The sequence below is a fragment of the Gossypium raimondii genome, chromosome 10 (genome assembly GCF_025698545.1).
Source record: "Gossypium raimondii isolate GPD5lz chromosome 10, ASM2569854v1, whole genome shotgun sequence".
In the NCBI taxonomy this organism is placed as follows: Eukaryota; Viridiplantae; Streptophyta; class Magnoliopsida; order Malvales; family Malvaceae; genus Gossypium; species Gossypium raimondii.
The window spans coordinates 61,356,052-61,383,788 of NC_068574.1; the positions used below are offsets into that span (position 1 = coordinate 61,356,052).

The window sequence follows — 27,737 nt, forward strand, 5'->3', positions numbered from 1 at the left end:
AAATATTGTAACTTATTATTAATATTTTAATATATGAAATATAAATTTGTATATTTGAAATAAATGTCAATAAAAATTAATTATATGTTTAATATAAATATTACATAAAACATATTAGAGTATAAATAAGGGTTAAAGATGTCTTCTTCTTTTTTACTTCAAAAGTGTTTCTAGAAAAGAAAAATTAGAAAAAATTGCTTTTGCATTTGGGTTTAAAAGCACTTTTAAAAACTACTTTTGAGTTTAAAAATAATTTGTTTAGCATTGCTTATGACTACAAGAGTACTTTTGAAAAGCAACGAGAAACAAAGCTTAAGTGATATATTGGGATATTTATAGGTGGGGTGAGGGCACAATGGAAGGCCCAACGGGTCCATAATAGGTGAGGGCTCGACCGGGTCCAAATTGTGGTAGATATATAACAATAGACCCTTTAGTTGAAAGGTAGGTTATAAAGTGATCGTGCCTTGAGATGATCCGCAAGTTACCCCTGTGAGTGGTAGTTGTTGCAAGTAACGGGTGGAGGGTACAATTTATTGCCTGAATATCCTAGAAATATACGATGCCTTGCTAGGCTATTAAAATTAATTTGTACCCTTAATAATGCGTTGGCGAATGGTGTTTTTGTTTGTGGGTGGTTCATAAAAATATTGCTTTGTGATTTAGCGGGTGATATGCCCATTGGCTCGACAATTCAAACATGTATAACATATACCTGAATGGTGCAATTGTCAATTAGAGGATTTGAATTTATATAATGGAGACTTGTTGTATGTATATTGTAGATGTGATAATTGGACATGTAAAATAGAAGTAGTTCAAGCTATCTGCTGGCAATATAAAATGTAAGGGGTATGACCCGTTTGTTGGTAATACAAAATGTAAGAAATGTATATTATTCATTTGCGTAAGAAATGCGTACTATCCATTGATGATGTATAACTTAAGCAGTGCAAAACTGTTCATTGATGATATAAAATGCAAGAAGTATAGATTGTCTGTTGACAATACAAAATGGAAGAAGTGTAAATCATTCATTGGTGATATAAAATGTAAGAAGTGTAGATCGTCCGTTGACGATATAAAATGGAAAAAGTGTAAACCATTAATTGGTGATGTGAAATGTAAGCAATGCATATTGTCTGTTAGAATATGAACGTAATAAATGTGGACACTATATGTTTGAAATGCATACTTGGTAATATAGAATGTAAGAAATGCATATTATCCATTACATAAGGCATGCATAATGTCTGTTAAAATGTAAGTAGGGGATTATTCATTGTTATAAATAATAGTAGCGAATGTAGATTTTGACCATAGTTATTGACAAGTAATATTGAATAAGTGTTTACAAAAGGATGACGAGTATGGTGACCCGACCAGGTTGTTGATGGGTGTGACGACCTGACCAGTAAACACAAGTATGATGGATGTTGTGACTTGACCAGGTTGTTGACAAGTAAGGTGATTTGACAAGGTTGCTATGAGTATGGTGACTCAAGCGGTAAACACAATGATGGTGATATACAACTCGGTAAGTAATAAAGTGACCTTACTCCCATACACATAGGAGGAGACTTACAGAAAGTAATACAATGACTCTACTCTCTGACGCATGGGAGGGGACTTGTAACACTCCTAACCCGTATACGTCGATAAATTAGAGTTACGAAACGTTACCAAATAAAACGCAACTTAACACAAACATTCAGTAGAATTCAAGAATTTTACATTTATATTAAATTAGTCAAATATGAAGTAAGTATAATTATAAATTTTACTTTAACCTTTTATAACAAAACATAATATTTCAGTTCAGTTAAACCGTAAGAAAAATAAGCTAGTTTCATATGGCTATTAATTATATATATACAGTACATTAAAGTACAACTCCCAAAATTTTATTTAGCCTATACATGCCATAAGTTAAAATTTAAACGTTTTAATACCGAGATAGTAGATAGAGTGATGATCTTCGCTAACGATCCCCGAGTCTGCAGCTTGGTTTTTAACTATAAAACAAATGGACAAAAACAATCAAAGTAAGCTTTTATAGCTTAGTAAGTTTATAGCATATCTAAAATACATATAAACGAACATATGTATAAACGTTATATGCTTATAATCAAGTTACAGACATAATCATTAATTGCATATACTAATTTCTAATATACTTATCATTTGCATTTCATCGAATGCATATCTATGATCTTTCAAATACATAAGTCAAAAGCTTATATTTTTACTTATCAACTACATGAACCAAATGCACATTTATACTTCTAATCCACATGTGCCGAATGCATACATGTATATTCAACAATTTTCATAACAACCAATATATGTGCCTATTCACTAAACACATAGATCCAAACATTTACATGCTCATCAAATACATATAAATAAATGTTCATAAACTTATCCATTACATATAACCAAAATCATATATATATATATCAAATGCATATAATCACTTAATTTAACAGATTCACCGGCACTTAGCCTGCTAGGCTTATAGCCTGATTCAGATCACCGACACTTAGCCTGCTAGGTTTATAACCTGATTCAGATCACTGGCACTTAGCCCGCTAGGTTCATAGCCTGATTCAGATCACCGACACTTAGCCAACCTGATTCAGATCACCGACACTTAGCCTGCTAGGTTCATAACCTGATTCAGATCACCGGCACTTAGCCTGCTAGGTTCATAACCTGATTCAGATCACCGGCACTTAGCCTACTAGACGTATAGTCTGAATAATTTCACTAGCAATAAATCCGATTGGTACTGAGCTTTAACAAAAGAATCTCAATTCACAGAAGTTGTATCTCATATTTGTATATAAAATCCACATAAAATTCAGCTCAATATTCATAACTTATATCTTTAAAACACATGGATATATATAAATCCCAATCATCAAATCTAACTTAAATAATTCAATAATTCAACCGAAACACATTTATATATATATAACCTCATACTTTAGATTCCACTACTAATATTATAAGATTTAACTTATAATATACTATGTACTTTAACATTTGAATTCCATATATACCTATATAATTTCATATACCTTTTCAATACAAGATCTTATACATGTACATATATACATATTGAATCTAACAAATATATATTACTCTATGCTTATATTGAAACAAGAACTTGTACTTTTATACATTATACACATACATATTCGAAATTAACACACATATATATAAATATAATTTCATACCTATACTCAATATAATTATTTATTCATATATATATATATGCTTATTCAATCCAACTTATACAAATATTTGATACATATATATATATATCTTTATATATATCTATTCGAACATCATGTAAACATATAAAACAATTAACATTAACTAAATTAAATTTATTGACATATATACATACCTATGTTCGAATACATCACATGCCTATAGTTCCATACCCAAATTATTTACAAAGACATTGATGTATATATATTTGTATATTCATACTCATTCGAACCTAACACATATGTATACATAATTTTCATACTTCTCATTCGATTTATATACTTTTAATTTTAACTCAACATAAATACATTTGATATTCATACATGTAATATAAACTGATTTAATAAAATTAAATAGCTAATAAACTTACCTCGGATATCAGCGGACACGATCGACTATTCAACTACTTTCGTTTTTCCCCGATCCAAATCCGTTTTCTTCGTTTCTCGATCTAAACATATTCAAATTTAACCTTTTTATTCATCAAAACATTCAATTAAATCCAAAAATACATAAATGGGCAAATTACCATTTTGCCCCTAACATTTTACACTTTTTGCAATTTAGTCCTTTTTGCACAAAACACAAAATACACAAAATTTGCCCACACCAAGCTAGGGCCGAATGTTCCTTATCTTCATACAAGTCCACACATTTCATTTATTTCACATTTTAATCCTCAAAAATTCATTTTCACAATTTAGCTCTAATTTCTCAAATTCACTAAAATTCAAAAACAAAACATGTTAATCTATCACATTTCTTTCATTTTCATCATCAACTATCACAATGTTCAAGCATTCATCAATGGCATATTTCAAAATCATCAACAATTCACAAAATTAAGACATGGGTTTTGAAGTATTCAAAGCAACGATCTCAAAACGTAAAAATTATCAAAACCGAACAAAATTCATACCTTAATCAAGCTTTGTAAGTGCCAAATATTCCAAAGCTTTAAACCCTTATTTTCTCTCTTAGTTTCGGTAAAAAAGAGATGAAGAACATGGTTTTAAATTTGTTATATTTAACATATATTAACCATAATATTTAATTTACTTAATTAACCTTTGTTAAAATATAATATATAACACATATTATAAGGTCATTCTTGACCATTGCCATCCACTCACCTAATGGTGGACTAATTGCTTCTTAAATCCTCCAAATTATAAAGACAACAACAAATAGATACTTTCATATTTAACCATTAAATTTTTATTTTACGCGATTTAATCCTTTTATTTAATCAGACACTCAAACGACGAAATTAAAACACGAAAATTTCATACAATTAAATTCACACATAATAAACACACAAAATAATATTAAAATTTTTTTTTTGACTCAGACTTGTGGTCCCGAAACTACTATGTCCGATTAGATTCGAAATCGGGCTGTTACAAGACTTATGGAAAGTAATAAAGTGACATTGCTCCTAGACACGTAGGGGAGGCTTATTGAAAGTAAAAAAGATGGCCCTGCTCCTAAATGCATGAAGGGAGACTTATGAAAAACATGGTTGTGCTGCTTCCACTCAAAGCGGAAGGCTTATGGTAAATCCTGCTCTCAGACACATAGGAGAGAATCATAGGTCGATCGCACTACCGTTGGCTCTTGTATTCCAAAATTACATGGATAGTAAAGTCCTTCCTCATCGAATTACAACCATTGGCCAAGTCTAATCGACTTGGGTTTAAGTGATGAAAATGGAGTTACAAATATAACATATATAATTTATAGATATGACATACATATAAATAGTGGAGGGGACTATCCGCGGAAGTCCCTCGTGGGTTCCCTTTCTAACAAAAAAAACTTTATGAACATACATATAAGTCAAGGGATATAACCACTCGCAGGAACCCCTCGTGGGCTCCCTTTGTCTCACAATATTCATTATACAAATATACAAACGTGCAAAGGGGTCTAACCACCCACGAGAACCCTTCACGGGCTCTTTTTATCCCACAATATCCATTATACGAATATACAAACATGCAAAGGGGATATAACCATCCGCAAGAACCCTTCGCGGGCTCCTTTTCTCTAACAATGTACAATATACAGATCTACAAACATGCAAAGAGGAATAACCATCCTTTTTGAGATTCATATAGGCATTCATATATAAGCATGTATAAACAACTATACCGGGTGTTAATGGTCCGTGGCTCGTGAGTGTGAGAACAAAAATATCTGCTATTTGTTTTTCTTATGCCTCTGAACGGATTCTACGAGTAACAATGAGCTTCCTAATCAAGTTATCTCATTCTACACTTTTTATTAGATCAATTGAAACATATTTGCAAGGAGCGAAATAAGCAAAGATGAAATCAAATAGCAGCAAATAGTAAAAGACTAAAACTAATAGCAAGTTAGAGGTAACCCATGATAATTTGAATCAGTAGGACTAAAGGAGAAGGGCGTCGATTGAAGGTCGAAAAAACAGCAAACTTGTAGAAATTGCAGCAACCTTGAAGGCAATAATTTTGGATGATTGTAACGTTTGATGGACGCGGTGGAGCTGCTTAGGGTCGCCAAAATGCATCGAGCTATCTGTGTCGAAATGTCCGCGCATGCCATCCAACCCGCTTTACTAATATGCAAACAAGTAAAATTAAAAAAAAAAAAAAACTCAAAACTACAAGATTTAAAAGTGCAATTTATCTTAGAAAGGTTCAGGGACCAGGGTTGAAATTTCCCCTCTTTTTTTCTTTTTCACGTCAGCACCGGTCAACTCTTTCCGCCTGCTCTTTCATTCCCTCTGATCTGTTTTCGCGGAGAACTCCTTGAAACCCCGTCGGGATCCTCATCCGCCGGTCACCCCCTCTGGCCAAAGCCACCACACATCGAAAGCTATCCTCGTCCCCTTTCCATTGGTCTAAAAATAAACAAACGGTGAACCTCTGAACAGCTATAGGAAAAAAAAAATCTAATGACCCTTCTCTATGTTATATCATCAAATTTCAGTTCTCTACGTTTAATTTCTAAACCTCTCTTAAACCCTTATCTTCTTTCTTCCTCTTCTTACTCACTTTACACTCGTTCGCTTCCTCCTCTCAAAGTAAAAAGGTCCCCCACCAACTGTAAGAAGGCACAAGCATTGTTTCTCCGTAACCCACTCCTCTCAATACTAGAGGAATGCAAATGCTTGCCCCAGCTGAAGGAAATCCAAGCCCAAATGACCATCAAAGGCTTAATGTCAGATTGGTTCTTTTACAGCCGCCTTATAGCCTTTTGCGCCTTGTCAGAACACAAAAATCTTGATCATTCCTTTAAAATTTTGTACAATTTGCAAAACCCAAATGCTTTTTCATGGAACGTTACAATTAGAGGCTGTGCAGAGAGTGAGAACCCCATAGAAGCCATTTTTGTTTATAAGCGAATGCTTAGAAATAATGGGTGTATCAGGCCGGATAATTATACTTACCCTTCTTTGCTGAAAGTATGCGCCTTTTTAATGTTGAAATATTTGGGTTTTGAAATCCTTGGTCATGTTTTGAAATTGGGTTTTGATGCAGATATGTACGTTCACAATGGGGTGATTCACTTTTTGGTTTCATCCGGAGAATTAGAGTTGGCAGGTAAGGTGTTTGATGAAAGTTGTGTGAGAGATTTGGTTTCTTGGAATTCTTTGATTAATGGCTATGTTAGGAGTGGGGGAGCGAAGGAAGCTATAGGACTTTATAGAAAAATGCAAGAAGAGGGAGTTGAGCCGGATGAGGTGACAATGATTGGGATAGTTTCTTCTTGTGCACAGTTGGAAGACTTGAAACTCGGGAGAGATTTTCATAAGTATATTGAAGATCATGGATTGAATTTAACGATTCCATTGTCTAATGCACTCATGGACATGTACGTTAAGTGTGGGAATCTTGAGAGCGCACAAAGGATATTTGATGACATGGAGAAGAAAACAATTGTTTCTTGTACTACAATGATAGTTGGATATACTAGATTGGGGCTCTTGGATGCTGCTCGGAAGCTTTTTGATGAGATGCCTGAGAAGGATGTTGTACCATGGAATGCAATAATCGGGGGTTATGTTCAAGCCAAATGTAGTAAGGAAGCTTTGACTTTGTTTCATGAAATGCAGGATGCTGGTATAGATCCTGATGAGGTCACCATGGTTTCTTGTTTATCTGCATGCTCTCAACTTGGAGCCCTTGATGTTGGAATTTGGATTCATCATTATATTGAAAAGCACAAACTTCATTTAAATGTTGTGTTGGGGACTGCTCTAATTGACATGTATGCTAAGTGTGGGAACATCACAAAGGCTCTTCAGGTTTTCCATGAAATGCCATCTAGAAATTCTTTGACTTGGACATCAATAATCGGAGCTTTGGCTCTTCATGGAAATGCACATGATGCCCTATCTTATTTCTCGGAGATGGTTGAAGTTGGGTTGAGGCCAGATGAGGTGACCTTTCTTGGGGTTTTATCAGCTTGTTCTCATGGTGGGTTGGTGGAGGAAGGTCGTAAATATTTCACCCAGATGACGTCCAAGTTCAGTCTGTCCCCTCAGCTTAAGCACTATTCGTGTATGGTGGACCTTCTTGGTAGGGCTGGGCTTTTAGATGAAGCTGAAGAGCTTGTCAAGAGCATGGCAGTTGAGCCTGATGCAGTCGTGTGGGGAGCACTGTTCTTTGCCTGTCGAATGCATGGAAATTTTGTGATGGGAGAAAGAGCTGCTTTAAAACTTCTAGAACTGGACCCTCATGATAGTGGGATTTATGTACTGCTTGCCAATATGTATGGGGATGCAAATATGTGGGAGGAAGCAGGAAAAGTTAGGAAGATGATGAGAGAGAGAGGAGTAGAGAAGACCCCTGGTTGTAGCTCAATTGAGGTCAACGGCACTGTTTATGAGTTCATTGTTAGAGATAAGTCTCACCCTGAATCTGAAAAGATATACGGTAGCTTAATTCAGCTAACACGACAATCGGGTTTTGCTGAATTTACATACGGTCTCTCTGAGCTTGAAACCCATGGGGTATGATGGTCAGAGCAGCTTTTTCTTGTCTTCAAGACGGTTCCATCTATTCAATCTTTCCAATAATTTGTTCAAATTGGGATGAAGCATAATCTATCTAAATTGCAGGGGATGAAACCTGATCAGATAATCTTTCTAAATTGAAGTTTTGGTGTATAAACTCTTGCAGGCTTCGAACCTTACCTAGATAGGCCTTCAGGATATTTCCTGTGGTGCCCATAGAAGTTTGGTATCTGTTGGGTGCTGCAATTTTTTTTCCAGCATTGGTCTTGAACTGTGCAAAAGACATTAATAGAGTCTGCAATCTGCATGCTGTAATGGGGGAAGAGGCAATCGGTCGACTAAAGACATTAATAGAGTCTGCAATCTGCATGCTGTAATGGGGAAGAGGCAATCGGTCGACTACTGAAGCAGTTGCTGTAGCATTATTGTTGTTGGCAATTTCCATTAAAATTTGTCAACAGATTTATCACATCATATGAGAGCAGCAGGGGCGGAGCCAGAAAAAAATTCGGGAGGGGAATAAAGTTGTACTTTTTTTTTTTGACAGAAAAAGTACTTCACTAACTACATAATCTAAATCATCCCCCCAACGGGGAGGCTTCAAACAAGCGTAATCGTTTGTTCTATGATGAGCTAATTTGACCAGGCTATTAGCATTCTGGTTATCCTATGTAGAGATGTGTTGAATCTGCCAGTGTTCAATCATCTGTGATAGCAGTTGATAAATTCTCTTGATCAGAGTAGACTTAGAACCATTTGGAGGCCTCTCTTGAATAACTTTAACTGTCTTAAGATTATCAGTTTGAATTAAGACGTTATTGTAGCCTCGATCAATTAAAAGAACCAAATTATTGAAAATGTCTCACAACTCAGCATCGAAAACAGAGCAATTCCCCAAATATCTTTATATTTTGATAAGAGTTAAAATACAATATTTTTATATTTTTTAACCGAATTAAAATTTTATCATTATTGAAAGACTAAAGTGTAATTTTATAATTATTAATTTAAAAATAAAAATATAAATTTTAATTTTTGGATCCGTTGTTATGTTAAGTAGACAAATTTTGACTAAAAATGTTAATGATGTTATAGTTGGACTGAAAATTTTATATTGAAGACTTAATTTTTTACTTTTTTTAGTGTAGGGACTAAATCTCAAATATTATCAAAGTACAGGGACTAGTAACAGATTTTAATATAAAATTTAATATAAAATTTAAACTCTCATCCCTCAGTTCACTTATCTAGTTTCCTTTGCAACAGTAAAATCCCAATTGAAAACTTTAAAGAATCCACGCGCCACTATCTCTGATCTCACTGTCCGCCCATGGCGACCATTCCGATGACAAACTCTCAATCCACCGCCGGAAGTGGACCCCAATCACAACCCCCAATAACCAACCCTGCTTTCCGTACATTCCTCTCACGACTGACGTCGTCGATCCGTCAGGGATTCTCCCAGCGTCGGCCATGGTACGAACTCATCGATCGGACTGCCATGGCCCGTCCCGACAATTTAACGGATGCCTATTCTCGGATCCGTAGAAACTTTTCCTATTTCAAAGTCAATTACATTACTCTACTTGCACTTGTTCTCGCTTTCTCGCTTTTATCTCATCCTTTTTCCCTCCTCGTCCTCCTCGGCCTCCTTGCCGCTTGGCTCTTCTTATACTTGTTCCGACCGTCGGATCAACCTCTCGTAATCTTCGGCCGTACATTCTCCGATCGTGAGACGCTTGGCATCTTGGTGGTGCTGACGGTATTCATCGTGTTCTTAACCAGCATTGGCTCGCTCTTGATCTCCGCCATCTTGATTGGAGTTGCCATTGTTTGTATACACGGTGCGTTTAGGGTTCCGGAGGACTTGTTTTTAGACGATCAGGATCCTGCAAACTCTGGATTCCTCTCCTTCCTCGGCAACGCAGCCTCTTCCGCTGCCATTGCGGCGGCCCCTGCTGTTGCCTCACGTGTGTGAACAACAGGTTTTTTCAAGCTGCACGAGCGTATGCGTTTCACCTTCGTTTTTGGTAAATCAAAATTTGATTTACTGTTTTCATGGTTGATTAAAATATTCTGTTGTAGCTTTGCTCTTGTTTGTATTTAGACTCGGATATGAACTTGGATTAAGAGATAGATCTTATTGCCTATTGATTTCGATGTTGTATTATTTGCTTCTTGAAATTTTGATGTCATTAGATTTAGTTTTAACTATTTATTTCTTTTTCTGTTTATGATGGAATTTTTATGCTATTGGTTTTCAAGTTAGTGATTAGAATTTAGGAGGTTTTAGAGGGAATCATCAGTCCCATAATTTATGAAGATTTAAAGAATATTTAAAGGTTTAGGGAAAGGTTTATGCTAGCTAACTGTTGTAGTTGGAATGGAGAATGATATGAAGGTTTTGTTTATTAATTGTTACGTGTTAGTGAAAGTGAGGGTTTTTGGAAGTTGGAACAATGTAGCTCTAAGCTGATGTCTAAAACAAGTTTTGTTTTCATTCATTTCAAATGCATTGGCTAAGGTTCAAGCTAATTACTGCTTAAAGGTTGGATTATGGTATATCGATGTTTAGTGTAGTCGGGCATTCAATACCTTAGTTCATTGACATCATTGTAAGAATCATTTCAAATGCATTGGCTAAGGTTCAAGCTAGTTACAGCTTAAAGATTGGATTATGGTATATCAATGTTTAGTGTAGTCGGGGCGTTGGGCATTCAATAGCTTAGTTATTGACATCATAGTAAGAATGATTTCAAATGCATTGGATAAGGTTCAAGCTAGTTATATAGCTCGACTTATAGCTGTCCGTGCTGCTTAAAGATTGGATTATGGTATATTGATGTTTAGCTTAGTCGGGCACTCAATAGCTTAGTTCATTGACATCATAGTAAGATTCATTTCAAATGCATTGGCTAAGGTTCAAGCTAGTTATATAGCTTGACCTGTAGCTGTCCTTACTGCCTATAGAGTGGATCATGGTATATTGATGTTTAGCTTGGTCGGGCGTTCAATACCTTAGATCATTGACATCATGGTAAGAATCATTTCTTGACCTGTAGCTGTCCTTACTGCTTAAAGATTGGATTGAGATCTATCGATGTTTAGCCTACTAAAATGTTGGCATTTAATATCTTAGTTCATTGACATCATGGTAAGAATCATTTTAACTTCAACAATTAGGTGATTCTGTTTGGTCCACTGCTGTACCTTCTGCTATTTGATAGAGAAGAATTATCCGTAGACATGTACAAGGAAAATATTTACGTGGAATATGAGTTAAAATATTCGTCTATGTTCGCCAAAAGTTTCTTGAGGTAATTCTTTTGAGGTATGTAAGTCTCTTGTTTAAATATGTGGTATATGTAGTATAGCAGTGTTGATTCAAAATTTATTTTTACATTTTGGTCATTGAGGTTGCTTGTGAGATTATGCAGTAGGGATAAGAGCAATAGTTTGCTTACACACTAGCTTAATTATTTTCAATATAATAACTTTCACGTCATGTCCACACTCTAATATGTTCTTGTACATGCACACATTGTTAGAACTTTTAGCTTCTCAGAAGCGTGGCCTATCAAATGTTCCCGTTTTTTTATGTTCATCACCTAATATGAGACTGAAAGCATGCATTAATGATTGATGCAACTTTTAACCTCATCTTAACTATTACATCATTTATTGCCAAGATATTATGTTCATTAACTGCAAAAGGCTTTTTTGTTTTACCTTTTGCCATCTATATGCATAGTGCTTAAGTGATTGTGCATTACAGCATATTTTGCATGCCATTTTTACATATTTATGCGGCCTCCTTTACCTCCAATGACCATTATCTGCTCCTGGTCATAAAGTTTAAGCCAAATAAGCATATTTAGTTCTGCCAATATGTTCTTTTGCATCAACAGTTGGTTCTTTGTATTATGATAGGCTAGGCTTTGGATCTATGTATAGTGAAGCAAAGTTAGAGATGGTGTCTTCTAAATGCTCTATGTGATCTTATCACTAGTGGGGACAGTTGAATTCATTTCCTTGCTTCATGCTTTGTGTACTTGAATGATCCTATTATCTATAAACATGTGAGTTTTATAGTTTTCGATTTAGGTTTGAAAGAAATAGGATTCATTTTCTTCCGTGTATTACCGAACTCTCTAGTACCTTGAGCATTGTAATGACTGATTCGGACATAGATATTTATGTTTGCTAGACCATTATAGCGTTACTCAATGCTACAAAAATGGAAATAAGAGCAAAGAACCGTTGTTTTCGATTCTTGTACCCTGAAATGGAGCCAACAACTTAAAAGAGCAATGGTTAAGGCTCTTGTTTGGCACCCAATAACCTGGATTTTGAATCCTATTGATGTAATTCTCTTCTTGATTTGTAATGTATGCAAAAGTTTACCTTAGATAAATGATCGTGGAGGTAAAGAAGAGAGTTCCGTGGTTGAACAGGGACTACATCAAATCGAATGTCTACACACTTCTCCAACTTTCAAATGGGCACAGCATTGTTTTTAGAACGATTCAGGTATTGATTTGGAATAAGAGTTTGGAATGGTTGACTTATGAATTGAAGGATGAATCGGGTTAAGCAATTGATTGAATTAGTGGTTGAATAAATTTTCTTTAATTTTTTAAATATTTATTTTTTTAAAATAATTTATTAATTGATCTGAATAAACCATTCGGACTAGAAACCGATGGTTGATTGGTTCAATCGATTTGGTTCCAAAAACCTTGGGAGATTGTTTACCATTCATTTCATTTTATGCACCATTAATTAGAGGTGAACAAAACTCGATTCGATTTGAAAAAATTGAAAATAAATTTGGATTTTGAGTTAATCAAGTCGAGTTATTTAATTTTTTCGAGTCAACTTGAATAATTAATTCAAGTTTCGAGTTCGAGTTGAGATGAATTTTACAGTTTGAATAACTCAAATAATTTGAATAACAAATTAAAGTAAATAATTTTATGGTTTCATCAATTTTGAAAATAAACAGATTAGTCTCTCTCAACAAAATTACAAAAAAATTTAAAATATTTATAAAATTTCAAAATTTATATTTTTAAATTTTTTAAAAATATATAAAGAAAGTTAAAATTTTAAAATTTTCTAAATTAATAATTTTGGGACCTAAATAAGTTAATTAACTATTTAAGTTTATCATACTAAATAGTATTTTTTTATTTTGCTGTGAAAATGTTTTCAAATATATTTGTTCTAAAATGGAATTAATTTTGCTGTAATAATATTTTAATTTGATATGTTTTAATTTTTTTAATTTAATTCGAATAATTTTACTCAATTCTACTCTACTTGAATTTCATTTCACTTGACTCAATTCGAAAAAATTTCAAATCAAGTTAGGATATTAACATAATGACACCGAGCTCTTATTGCAGCCCGCGCCACCGAATCAGTGGCTTTATTTTTGGTACCAACAATTAAGAATTGTTTTCCCTTACTATAAAATAGGGCTCGTTAACTTAATTAAATTCGAAATTTTTTCACTCGATTCAATTCGATCAAACACTCATCTCTACCATTGATGAATGTCTTGAAAGTTAACAAGCATTTAAATTAGAATAAGTAGAGATGTTGTATATTTAATTAATGTTACTGAAATCAAATCATATTAATCGGATTGAAAATATATTCATATATTGATACAAATAAAGAGATTAAATTGATGTTTTAGTGAATTGTTCAAAATCGATGAAAAATGAAAAAATTAAAAAGAAATAATTGATTGAATGAATTGGACCGACTTACAAATATTTGTGGAACTAGTAAAATGGAGTATGGACCACTTACTCAAAAGAATGTGGATGAAAGATTTTGCATGTGAAGCATGTGTAAGTAGAGATAATGAATCCCTTTGTCGGTTTATAATTGATAAAAGAAGGAACCCTTTTCTTCCTAATAAACCCCCCCATTTTGTCTAATTTCCAGATTTCACAGAAATCACATCTCCATCTTTACCTTTTAGCACCAAACCCCAAAACACCAGGTCCTGGGGGTACTGTCGTCATTCTCTCATATTTTGTAACTTTGTGCATGTGATATAGTAATGGCTAAATCATTCTCAAAGTTATTAAGTTATTAGTAAGTTTACGTTTTGGTTACTCGACTTCAAAAGGTTATAAAATTATCATTGAATTGCTTGAAAGTTTTATTGAAGTCATTGGGCTGTTAAAATCGTTGTTGTATGATCTTTTCTGTTTATATTGCTTGCACCAATCAAAAGTTCTCCTCCCTTTTCTTTTCTATAGTTCAATTTTTTTTATGAAACTGTTTTTGAATATCATGAATCTATGAACCAAAATCGAAATAGCTTTCTTCTCTTATCTTAGATCGAATGTATGCTCTTCTACTCGTCAATCGGTACTAATTGTTGAATCATCGCTTGGAGTCTGATAGCCAGATTTTTATTTTTTAAAATAAAAACTTAACAACCCGGTGACTTAAATAAATTTTTTAAAAATAATTCAGTAACTTAAATGAAACCTTTCGAATAGTTTAATGGCTATTTTGTAATTTTTAAAAGTTGAAAGACCAAAACATAAATTTACTAATAGTTTGATGACTTTGAATGAAGTTTACCCAATCTTTAAACCCTTTTAGCGCCAAACCCCAAAAAACCAGGTCTGGGTAATCTGGTCATTCATTTGTAAAAATGCTGACCAATATTTTGTAGCTTTGTGCATGTAATATAGTAATGGGTAAACTTTACTTAAATCACTCAACTATTCGAAAGTTTTTATTTACATTATTGGACTATTAAAATCGTTGTCCGCACCAATTGGAAGTTCTTATTCCCCTTCTATTCTACAATTAATGAAACAACTATGAATATCAAGAATCTGAGAGCCAAAATCAAAACAGCTTCTTCTCCGATCTTCGACTTTAATCGTCAGATCGATTTGGATTTAAGGGATGTTCTTCTACTCATCGATGGGTACTGATCCATCGTATCGGTCATTAAATCATCCATTGGAGCTCGCTAGCTGACCTTAAAAAAAGCACATAACAACACAATAACTTAAATAAAAACTTTCGAATAGTTCAATAACTATTTTATAATTTTTTAAAATTAAGTGACCAAAAAGTAAATTTACTAATAGTTTAATAACCTTGGATGTAATTTACCCCAGTATAATATATATTATAATAATCCACAGCACATGTGTATAGTAGGACCCATTTGAAAGAAAAGCTAGCCGTTGAAGAGGAGAGAAGGACCCATTTGATAGAAAAGGTAGCCGTTAAAGGGGAGCGGCCACAGCCAAAGAACAATGACAGAGAACACCCCCCACCCCATCTTGGATCCATGAAGATAATCAATTTAGTCAAAGCTCAGCTAAAAAAAACATTGGAAAATGGTGAAAAATTATACAAAACTAGCCGTTAATCCACCTGACTTAATTTGTCTCCTATTTATTTATTTTATATTATTTTCTTTTCCTTTATGTTCACTTTCATCCTACAAAAAACCCTCACTCCTTCCTCCATTGTTAACCATTTCCTTTCCTTCCTCCTTTAATGGCTATTCATAAACAAAATTTTGGGTCTTTCATTTCACATATAACCCATTTTTTCTTATTTCTTCACTTATTCATTTACTTCTTCATTTCACCAGTTTCAAGTCAAGCATGGGATGGTATCATTGTAACATCATCCAATTTCCAAGCACTTCAAGCAGTCAAACAAGAATTGATTGATCCAAAAGGGTTCTTAAGAAGCTGGAATGACACGGGTTACGGCGCTTGTTCCGGCAGGTGGCTCGGTATCAAATGTGCAAAAGGTCAAGTCATTGTAATCCAGCTTCCATGGAAAGGCTTAAGTGGTAGAATCAGTGATAAAATTGGTCAACTTCAAGCTCTTCGTAAGCTTAGTTTACATGATAATTTTATTACTGGCTCTATTCCTTCTACTTTAGGCATTTTACCTGATCTTAGAGGAGTTCAATTATTCAATAACAAGCTTACAGGTTCTGTCCCTGCTTCATTAGGTTCATGTCCTTCGCTTCAAACACTTGATTTAAGTAACAATTTACTCACAGGGACAATCCCGGAGAGTCTTGTGAACTCTAGCAAGCTTATTAGGCTTAATCTTAGCTTCAATTCGATTTCGGGTTCCATTCCTGTTAGTTTCACTCGTTCTAATTCTCTTACTTTTCTTGCATTACAACATAATAACCTGTCTGGTTCTATACCAGATTCTTGGGGTTCAACTGGTGAGAATAAACTACAGTACTTCACACTTGACCATAATCACCTGTCTGGTACTATACCTGTTTCTTTCAGTAAGTTAAGTGAGCTTCAAGAGGTTTCTTTTAGCCATAATTTGATTACTGGGTCTATACCAAATGATATAGGTAAGGTTACCATGGTTAGGAAACTTGATTTTTCTTACAATGCCATTAATGGTAGCTTGCCTGTTAGTCTGTTCTCCAATATGTCTTCTCTTGTTATGTTGAACCTGAAAAGAAACAAGTTAAGTGGTACAATTCCAGACAGTGTAGGGAACATTTCTAGTTTGGTTCAACTTGATTTGTCTGAGAATGAACTCAGTGGACAAATCCCATTTTCACTCACAAACCTGTCTGGTCTTAGTTCTTTAAATGTTTCATATAACAACTTGTCTGGTCTTGTTCCGGTTTTACTCTCCCAAAAGTTCAATTCAAGCTCATTTGTTGGTAACATTCAGTTATGTGGATATAATGGTTCAACTCCATGTCTTTCTCCAAATCCACCTTCACCAGGACATAAACATAGGAAACTTAGTACCAAAGACATAATCCTAATAGCTGCTGGTGCTCTTCTTATAGTTCTGTTTATTCTTTGTTGCATTTTGATAACTTGTTTGGTCAGAAAAAAGACAACATCAAAACAAGGTCAAACAACAACAAGAAGTGGTCTTAAGGGAACTTCACCACCTGTTGGTGTTGATGTTGAAAGTGGTGAAAATGGAGGTAAATTAGTCCATTTTGATGGTCCCATGGTGTTTGGTGCTGATGATTTACTATGTGCAACAGCTGAGATTATGGGGAAAAGTACTTACGGAACTGTTTATAAAGCTACATTAGAAGATGGGAGTCAAGTGGCAGTAAAAAGACTTCGAGAAAAGATCATGAAAACTCCGAGAGAATTCGAAAACGAGGTCACTGCACTTGGCAAAATCCGGCATCCGAATCTACTAGCTTTGAGAGCTTATTACTTAGGACCTAAAGGTGAAAAGCTTCTTGTTTTTGATTACATGCCTAAAGGGAGTCTTTCAACTTTCTTGCATGGTAAGTAAACTTCAAAGTTCAAACTAGAACTGTTTTGTTCGGATTTCGGTTTTCACCCGGCTAATACCGTGTTCTTGCAGCTCGAGGGCCTGAAATGCCTATTGCTTGGCCAACAAGGATGAGGATCGTGAAAGGGATTACTCGAGGTCTTCTACACCTTCATACACGAGAGAACATTATACACGGGAACCTTACATCGAGCAATGTGTTACTAGACGACGATACACAAGCTAAAATAACCGATTTCGGCCTCTCGCGTCTAATGACAGCGGCTGCGAATGCAAACATTGTTGCAACAGCTGGTGCATTAGGCTACAGAGCACCCGAGTTTTCGAAGCTCAAGAAAGCAAACACGAAAACTGATGTGTATAGCATTGGAGTTATCATATTGGAACTCTTAACAGGGAAATCTCCGGGAGAAGGTATGAACGGTATGGATTTGCCGCAATGGGTTGCTTCTATAGTGAAAGAAGAGTGGACTAATGAAGTATTCGATCTTGAGTTAATGAAGGATGCATCTTCCATTAGTGATGAGTTGTTAAACACTTTGAAGCTGGCTTTACATTGTGTCGATCCATCACCGTCGGCAAGGCCGGAAGTTCAACAGGTTCTTCAGCAACTAGAAGAGATTAGAGCAGATACACCAGCTAGTTCTACACCGTCATGATATATGGTTTATATGCTATAGGCAATAGAGTATAAATTCTTTCATTCTTACAATATAATCTTAAAGTTCATAATAAATTTTGTGTAACACCAATTTGATTGATTCAGTATGTTTCAATTCTTTCATTCTTACAATATAATCTTAAAGTTCATAATAAATTTTGTGTAACCCCAATTATGAGTATGTTTCAATTGATCCAAGATGTTGTCTTGAATTGTTGTGATATTGTTCATACCGATAAGTTAAAAATGATCATCCAATTATTTAATTTTGGTAGCCTCTTAAATTGGCATAATAGCAATTTTAACTCTTAACATTATACATTATGCCAATTTAGTCCCTCAACATTTATACATTGTGTAATTTTTGTTTTGGTTACAATTTTGCTTTTCTTTGTGATCCTTTCACTTAAAAAGCTTAAAAAACAAATGTATCAACTAAATTTCATATTTTGTTGCAAAGAAAAGCAAAACGGTAAAAAAAGGGACCAAATTACACAATGTGTAAATGTTGAAGGTTAATTTTTTTAGAATCAAGACTAAACTGACATAAGTTATAAATATTGAGAGTTAAAGTTGCTATTACGCCATTTTTAAAAGCTGTCATTGTTACCTAGCTAATGATCAAAAAAGACAAAATTGAATAACTGGGTGACCATTTTGTAACTTTTCATAGTTAAGTGACCAAAAAAGAAAATTATTAATAATTGGGTGACTACTACTGTAGTTTACCCTTTTGTTTAATAGTTTGTTTCATTACATCCACTGGCAAGAACTTTAACTTATTCTAGCAATCATGGCTGTATTTTGTTTCAGTTCAGACAAGTCCAAAAGAGTTGGCGTAAATACTTGAATGAAGTTGATGTTGAGCCTAAACACTAATGATTTGGGGCGTAAATGATTCATCATTGCTCGCTAAGTTACTCGAGTTTGATTAAAAAAATTCAAAATTAAATACGATAATTATAAACTCGAATTTTGAGTTTTGTAATATTCAATTCGAATCGCTTGTGAGCTTAATTATATTTTATATTTTTAATATATTTTTATCTTTGTTATATAAAGAGTTTAGGTATGAACGAGTTTAATCGAGTTTGAGTTCAAGCTTAAATATAAAAATTAGTAAACAAGATTAATCATACTTGAGTAAAATATCGAACCTCAAATTTTAGTCGAACTCAAACTCGAGCTTCCCACTATTCATATTTGACTCAAATACACCCATGATGCATATAAATGGGATTGTTGATTCAACAAGTCTCCCCTTTTTTGTACCAATTTAAATTCATATTTAGAGTCGGAGTGTAGAACTGTATTTGTTTTTACTGTTGAAAACTAATCTTTATACACCAGCATGAGATATATGTGGCAATCATGGTACAAATAGATGAAATTTTTAACAGAAAAGGACTAATTTACTCTTTGATTTAACATACAGGAACTAATTTGCCCTTAAATATAAAAAAAAAAAAGACGAAAAATATTCGCTGAAAACTTGAATGATTTTAACTCCCAAATAGCAATTTTCCTTTTCACTATCCATCATCGTCTTTAGATTAACTTTGGTTAAAATCTACTATAAACAAAACTTGTGAATTTAATCTTTGTACTTTTCAAAATTTAAATTTCAGTCATCATCAAACAATAATTGTTAAATTCATTAAGTAAAATTCATTATTTCCAAAATATGATGTCTTGAACATATTTTCACATGTTACTCATTAAAAATCTAGTTAATGGATTATTGACTATCATTTATGTTAAAACTAAAGTTTCAAAAATCGAAAAGTATAGGGACTTCTAGAGGTGCTCATGGGCCGGGTCGGGCCCATAAAAATTTTTTGGCCCGGCCCGAAATATGGGCCTAAGATTTTGCCCAGGTCCGGCTCGGGAAAAAATCATAAGCCCGGGCCCGGCCCATTTTTATTTTAAAAATTTTAAAAAATTAAAAAAAGTATTTTAAAAATATTTTAAAATTAACAAAAATTTAAAAAGTATTTTAAAAGGATTTTAAAATTAAAAAATTAAAAAAAGTATTTTTAAAATATTTTAAAATTAAAAAAATTTAAAAAGTATGTAAAAATATTTTAAAATTAAAAAATAAATATATTTATTATATCGGGCAGTTGGGCGGGCCGGCCAAAAAAGTGGTGCCGAGGCCAACCCGCTTTCTAAACGGGCCTCATTTTTTTGCCCAAGACCATATTTCGGGCCTATATTTTTACCCAAACCCTCCCATATTTCGGGTGGGCCGTCGGGCCGGGGAGCACCTCTAGGGACTTCAAATGATCCAATTAGAGAAAATGGACTAAATTTAGAACAATACACATAGTACAAAACTAGTAATTGAATTTAATCAGACGAATTTGACTGCTACTGTTTGGGACAATACTAAAATTCTAAAATTTAAAAAGTACATGGGCTAAATCCACAACTTTTGCAACGAATAAAGACTAATAGCAGAATTTAACCATCAACTTTTGGGACAATAATAAATCTCTAGGTAACTTTTCTTACTACAGAATATGTCTGAAAATGATGGAATTGAACATTCTATAATTTACCTTCAAAACAATAACATTCTATAATTTTTTTGCCAAAAGAAATTCTATAATTTCAAACCCACCTATAACTACCACTGAAAGTCAATTTGGGAGAAAAAAAAACAATGGAAAATAAAGAAAAAGTTCTTTCTTTTAGGGTAAAAAACAAAGAAAAAGTTGATGAAAGGCAAAGCAAGAAGCTTTGACAAAGAAACTTCAGTTTCTGTTTTTCTATCAATTTTTCCCCTTTTAGGACCCTTTATCATTACTTATCACAATCTTTTCTATTCGTCTAATTTCGATTTTGGTCCCTCTAAGATGTTTAGCTACAACGAACCATTTGGACGAGCTAAGCTGAGTCTGAATAGAATTAATTAAGTCTCAGCTCAATTCATGAACATCTCTAATGATGAGTTAATCATCTTAACTATTTGGACCGACAAATAATATTACGCCAAATCGTAACATAAGGATTAAATCCCAAATTTGTGTATAGTAGAAGGATCAAAATAAAAAAAATCCCCTCTCCTAATTACCCATTTTTTAATTCTCTTAATCCTCAAAAAGATTATGAAAAGTCAGCAACAAACGTTTACCAACTTTGTTAATTGTTCCTTCAAAATATGTTGTTCACCTATCTAATCTTAATCCTAACCCTCTTTCCTTTATTGACATGCTTCTATTAAAAGAGACTAACCGTTGTCACTCAAATATAATGTGTTTTTTTCTTTTGGTCCTTGCCATTGAACAAAATTTTTTATAACCAAGTCCTTAAGGCTAAATCATTTTTTCTTGTTTTCCAAGATTAATTTTTTTTCTCTCTTAATATTTATATAGCCAATAGCTTAGGGGGCTTCATCTTTAACTAATTTATAGCATAGACCAATAGCTTGTTTCAAACAAACCCTAATCATTACATGAGCCAAGAAATTTGTTAATAATAATAATAAAACTTTGTTTTCTTTTATGTTGTCTATAGAACATATTAAGATAGTAGCTACTTTCATAAACAAACCCAAATCATTACATTTTAAATGAAGTTTCCTTTTTTTTTTTTTAAATGCGGGGGGAGACGAGATAGATTTGAACAATGGGTATAAAGCGATTATGTTAATATGTATTTAGGGGTGAAGTCGGACATTATTTTTGGGAGGCTGAGATTATGATAATATGAGAGTTAAAATGTAATTTCGTCATTGTATTGACTTATATCTTTATAAGTTTTTAAAAGAGTTAAATTAAAATTTTATTATTTCTGGGGTAAACTATAATTTTACTATTATTAAGTTATAATTTAATATATTTGAGGGGTCTAAAATAGAAAATTTTCATTTTATGAGGGTTAGGGCTTTACCTTCTCCCCCTAAATACATCCATAGTGAAACAAAGTGGATAATAGGGCAAAAAGTACCAATTGTGGAACGATGACGAATTTGACAACATATGTTCTTACCCTGCTCTATTGCGATCCCTATTTTGAATAACCAACTAATGCCATCTCTCGATATAAGTACCATGGAATCCCTCTACTAAAAAAATGGTCAAATTAATCCTTGTACGTTAGATCAAAGATCAAATTTGTCATTTTATTAAAAATTTCATCTATTTCTATTATTAAAAATTGGTCTCTGTATGTCAAACATAAGGTATACATGACACGTCACGTGAAACAGTTAGATTATGCCTTCGGCTATGAGATGTATTTTTTCCCCATCTCTCAAGTAATTTCAGACAAAACTTTGTTGTGTTGTGGAAAATTACAACTTGGGAAAAAAGGGATTTTTATTGCCTAAAGGTGAAACTTGATAAACGTGCTTAAGATGCACCCAATCGGGTCGTTTTCTTGCCATAGTATGCATATGGTCCTTATTTTGCAACGTTTCTATTCTTTTCATTTTAAATATTAAATTTTTTTTTGCTATTTATAAATATTTTTTAATTAAATATGAACAATTTTTGCATTACAAGTTAAATGGTGTTTGGTATTATTAGAATCTAATAATTTTGGTGCTGGGAATTAATTTTAGCTAATAGATCCATTCTTTTTTCCCATTCAAAGACGTGTTTTTTCATTCAAACCTTTTTGACAAATTTAAACAATAAATAATAAACTATATTCATTTTGATTTTCGACGCTGATTGTCAAATTAATTTAGATTTAAGGTAAATTTTTCTACTCGTTGATGGGTACTAATCCACCGTACCGATCGTCAAATGGCTGCTTGGAGCTTGCTAGCTGAACTTTTTGTCCTTTTAAAGTTAATAACCCAATGATTTAAATAAGAACTTTCTAATAGTTCAGTGGCTTAAATGACCATTTTGTAATTTCTAAAAGTTGAGTGATCAAAACGTAAGCTTAGTAATAAATTAGTGACCTTAGATGTAATTTACCCATATCCCATAAAGACTTTAATTTTCATATATAATAAACAATATATCTATAAAGAAATTGAAATTTGGAACAGTCAAAAAGAAAGACAACTAGGACCTGTTTTAGGTCATCAAACATGGGAACATGCAAGAAGAAAATCTAGAATCAAACATTACATACACATATATGTTATGAAATATGATATATACAATATTTCTTACATAAGATGTTGCTTCCCAAAATCTTTTTAACTGTATTTTAGTGACAACTTACCTAATTCAGCATTTAATAAAACTCAAAATGGACCACCTCAAGTATCCACATCCCCACCAAACAAGTTGTTAAGAAAACACAAGTTAGACTCAATCAAAATCACTATTTTAAAATAAATAAAATATTGGGTTAATTGCCAAGACGTTCTCAAAGTATTTATATTGTATTAATCAGTTTGATCGTCAAATGATGTTAGGATCTAACGTGAAACATTTTTAAAATTTGTGTATCAAATTGATAGTTTTGATTGAATGAGTTAAAAAACTAACAAACAAACAATGTCATCCAAATTTAAATGGAAAATTTTCCTTTTAATCCCTCTTAAAATATAAATCATTCAAGTTAAGTCTTTTATCTCTTGAATAAATGAAAAAAAAATCATTTTGACCCCTCCAAAAAAATTAATAACGTAAAAAGTTTTAACCTTGGCCCCTCCAAAATTTTAAAAATTTATCTCGAGCCCCCTAAATAAAATTCATGACTCCGCCCCTGACAACTCATAAGATAGGTACAAACGGTCGTGGTGAACGAAAGGATTTATCTTTAAGGAGTCGATTAAAACTTTTTGAATTTGAGAAATGTATAGTGTAATTAACCCCATCATTATTAGTGTTTTTATTTGAAAGCATATAAATGAAATTGGTGGGTGTGTTTACAATCGTCATTTCTTTGAAAGAAGACCAAATTACTCAAAAGTTCAATGTGGGTGGTTTTTCAGGGTCAACATATAAACTAAACTAATCGGTTCCTTGAAAAATGGTAAAATTTCTTCTAAGTCCCTTGAATTTAAAAAAATTTATAAATCAGTGTAAAGATAAAATTATTTTTCTTATAATATCATAATGATGACACATTTACAAAATTTAGACAACATTTCAATGTTGTTATCGAGTTAAAGGACCAAAATTATATTAACAAAAAGATATGTTGACTCTAGGGCTCACTTTCTTCATTTCGTCTTTGAATAGTATGCTTTTTTTTCTTCTTTTTCTTAAATTTGATGCGTTTAGGGTTTGTTGTAGAGGTGCTCATGGGCCGGGCGGCTTGGCCCGCCTAAAATATGAGAGGATCCGGGTAAAATATATAGGTCCGAAATATGGGTTTGGTCAAAAAACGAGGACTGTTTAGAAAACGGGTCAGGCCTCGGGCACCACTTTTTTGGCCCGGTCCCGGCCCGAATATAATAAGTATATATTTTTAATTTTTTAATTTTTTTAATTTTAAAATAATTTTTATTTTAAAATAAATTTTTGGTGTTTATTAAAAAATGGGCCGGGTCGGGCCGGGCTCAGGCTTAAGAATTTATTCTCGGGCCGGGCTTGGACAAAATTTTAGGCCCATATTTTGGGTCATACTGGGCCTGGGCCTAATATGCGGGCTAAAATTTTTTTGGGCCCGGCCCGACCCATGAGCACCTCTAGTTTGTTGCCCTACAAAATCAGATAATAATGATGAAGTTTGCTGAAAAATCAACCCTCTCCCACATGAAAAACAATCCTTATAAAACAAGCAAAGCATTGAAAAACAAAAGAAGAATTTAAAAAAAGGTAGTCACATTTAATAGATTAGTGGGTGCAACAACTCCTACTATACAAGGTTGAACTAAATTTTGCCTTGAAATTTTGTTTTTTCACCCTTTGGTTGAAAAAAAAAAAACCTAACACCCTCCAACCTCAAACAACTGTTGGCTTTTAATCTTCCTATAAAAACCCCGTCTTATATCTCTCTCATTCACTCGCAATTTTCTTTAATTTTCCATTCAAAAAATAACCCCAAGCTTTTTTTAAAAGCTATGGAGTCTTTTAACACCATTCTTTTCTTTCTTATTTGTTCTACAATGTTGTGTTGGGTTACTGGTGAAGTTCAGAGGCATCAATTTGTTGTACGTTGTCTTTTTTTTGTGTGTTTTGTTTGTTTCATTGATTGTTGTTTTGCTTTTTTGGAGGAAAAATGTGACACTTTGGTTATATGTATATGAATGGAACAGATTCAAGCAACACCAGTGAAGAGGCTGTGCAACACTCATATGGCTATCACTGTGAATGGTATGCTTCCTGGTCCTACTTTGGAGGTCAAAAATGGTGATACCCTTGAAATTGAAGTTGTCAACAAGGCCAAATATAATGCCACCATTCACTGGTAATTTAATTAACTTATATATGTTGAAGCATGTGTCACGGGTTAAGATTTTAACTTTATCATGATAGATAAAAAAAAATAGTAATTCATGCATGCATGCATAATATAAAACGTACATGTGACAAACTGAGTCTCGTATATTAGATTAAAGAGTAAATTGATCCTTTTCATTAAAAGATTTCATGCATTTCTATACAAGAATTAATTTTTAACAATAGAAATGGATAGAATTTTTTAACGGAAGAAGCAGTTTGCTTTTTGATCAAGTACATATACTAATTTGTTGATGTTTAACATATTGTTCCTCATGTTTATACATCATTAAACAGGCATGGTGTTCGGCAAATGAGGACCGGATGGGCAGATGGACCGGAATTCGTGACGCAGTGTCCGATTAGACCGGGAGGAAGTTACACTTATAGGTTTACAATTGAAGGACAAGAAGGAACATTATGGTGGCATGCTCATAGTTCATGGCTTAGAGCTACTGTTTATGGAGCTCTCATTATTCGTCCGAGGGAAGGCGAATCGTACCCTTTCCCTAAGCCGAAGCGCGAAACGGCAATCGTACTCGGTGAATGGTGGGATGCAAACCCCATTGATGTTGTGAGGCAAGCAACAATGACAGGGGCAGCTCCTAATAACTCTGATGCGTATACAATCAATGGTCAACCTGGTGATCTCTACAAATGCTCTTCCAAAGGTTTGCTATTAATTCGATTCGAATCTTCGGGTTTAATATTATATTGCACGACATTTACATCCTCAACCTTTTCTTTCTTTTTCAGATACTACGATTGTTCCCATCGACGTCGGTGAGACCAACCTCCTTAGAGTCATCAATGCTGCGCTCAACCAACCGCTTTTCTTCACCGTGGCCAACCATAAGTTGACGGTCGTTGGTGCGGATGCTTCCTACCTCAAGCCCTTCGCAACATCGGTCATCATGTTAGGCCCTGGCCAAACGACTGATGTTCTAATCCAAGGCAACCAACTACCGGCTCGATACTACATGGCGGCTCGTGCCTATCAAAGCGCCCAAAATGCACCTTTCGACAATACTACCACCACTGCCATCCTCGAATACAAATCCGCACCCTGCCCTGCCAAGAAAGGCATCAATGGACCCAAACCAATCATGCCATCCCTACCTGCCTACAATGATACTAACACTGTCACGGCTTTCAGCCAAAGCTTTAGAAGTCCCCGAAAAGTTGAAGTCCCAACCGAAATCGACGAAAGTCTCTTCTTCACAGTCGGTCTAGGACTCAACAACTGCCCACCGAATTTCCCTTCGAGTCGATGCCAAGGACCGAACGGTACACGTTTCACTGCTAGCATGAATAATGTATCCTTCGTATTGCCACAAAGCATCTCTTTATTACAAGCTCACCAACACGGGATTCCCGGAGTGTTCACCACCGATTTCCCCGGAACCCCACCATTGAAATTCGATTACACCGGCAACGTAAGCCGATCACTTTACCAACCGGTACCCGGAACCAAACTTTACAAACTCAAGTACGGTTCAAAAGTGCAAATCGTGATACAAGACACAAGCATTGTCACACCCGAAAACCACCCAATCCACCTTCATGGTTACGATTTCTACATCGTTGCCGAAGGTTTCGGAAACTTCGATCCTAAAACTGATACATCGAAATTCAACCTCGTCGATCCACCACAACGAAACACAGTTGGAGTACCTGTTAATGGATGGGCAGCGATTAGATTTGTTGCTGATAATCCAGGTGTATGGATAATGCATTGTCATTTGGATGTTCATATCACATGGGGTTTAGCCATGGCATTTGTGGTCGAAAACGGGCTCGGAGAATTACAGTCTTTGCAAGCACCGCCACCGGATTTGCCTATATGTTAAAGATTCAATCACCACCAACACACAACAATAAACCAAAATTCATGAAAGCAAAATAAGAAGGGTTGAATACATAATTAACCTTTTGTTATATCATTATTATTATTTTTTTCCTTGTCATTTTCTTAGCATAAAAAATTCAGGGGAGGTTTAGTTCATTGCTCACTTTCTGTATTTTCCTTTTGATAGATATAAAGTGGACCAGCCGCCATATTCGTTTGATTCTTAGTTGTATTCTTTTCTTTAAAGATAATATTAATGATAAAATTTAAGGGTCTTTTTGTTAA

At 34.0% G+C, this 27,737-nt stretch overlaps 4 protein-coding genes and 1 long non-coding RNA gene across 5 annotated transcripts; 4 read left to right on the top strand and 1 right to left on the bottom strand.

Moving 5' to 3' along the window:
- Positions 1–1,757: 1,757 nt before the first annotated feature.
- Positions 1,758–3,931, bottom strand: LOC105783774 (uncharacterized). Its single transcript, XR_008190255.1, has 2 exons — positions 3,650–3,931; positions 1,758–2,015 (listed from the first exon to the last, which is right to left on the bottom strand). It is a non-coding gene; the product is annotated as an uncharacterized LOC105783774 (long non-coding RNA).
- A 2,059-nt stretch (positions 3,932–5,990) lies between these two features.
- Positions 5,991–9,092, top strand: LOC105776763 (pentatricopeptide repeat-containing protein At2g22410, mitochondrial). The gene has a single exon (XM_052621667.1). It carries the CDS (start codon positions 6,218–6,220, stop codon positions 8,282–8,284), a length of 2,067 nt encoding a protein of 688 aa, XP_052477627.1. The 5' UTR covers positions 5,991–6,217; the 3' UTR covers positions 8,285–9,092.
- Positions 9,093–9,520: 428 nt separating this feature from the next.
- Positions 9,521–10,492, top strand: LOC105776764 (PRA1 family protein B3). The gene has a single exon (XM_012599661.2). The coding sequence runs from the start codon at positions 9,612–9,614 to the stop codon at positions 10,257–10,259; it is 648 nt and encodes a 215-aa protein (XP_012455115.1). The 5' UTR covers positions 9,521–9,611; the 3' UTR covers positions 10,260–10,492.
- Positions 10,493–15,649: 5,157 nt separating this feature from the next.
- On the top strand, positions 15,650–18,404 carry LOC105776761 (probably inactive leucine-rich repeat receptor-like protein kinase IMK2). Its single transcript, XM_012599658.2, has 2 exons — positions 15,650–17,579; positions 17,660–18,404. The coding sequence occupies exons 1-2, from the start codon at positions 15,830–15,832 to the stop codon at positions 18,244–18,246; spliced, it is 2,337 nt and encodes a 778-aa protein (XP_012455112.1). The 5' UTR covers positions 15,650–15,829; the 3' UTR covers positions 18,247–18,404.
- A 6,747-nt stretch (positions 18,405–25,151) lies between these two features.
- Positions 25,152–27,737, top strand: LOC105778619 (laccase-12). Its single transcript, XM_012602346.2, has 4 exons — positions 25,152–25,314; positions 25,420–25,571; positions 25,901–26,274; positions 26,360–27,737. The coding sequence occupies exons 1-4, from the start codon at positions 25,225–25,227 to the stop codon at positions 27,451–27,453; spliced, it is 1,710 nt and encodes a 569-aa protein (XP_012457800.1). The 5' UTR covers positions 25,152–25,224; the 3' UTR covers positions 27,454–27,737.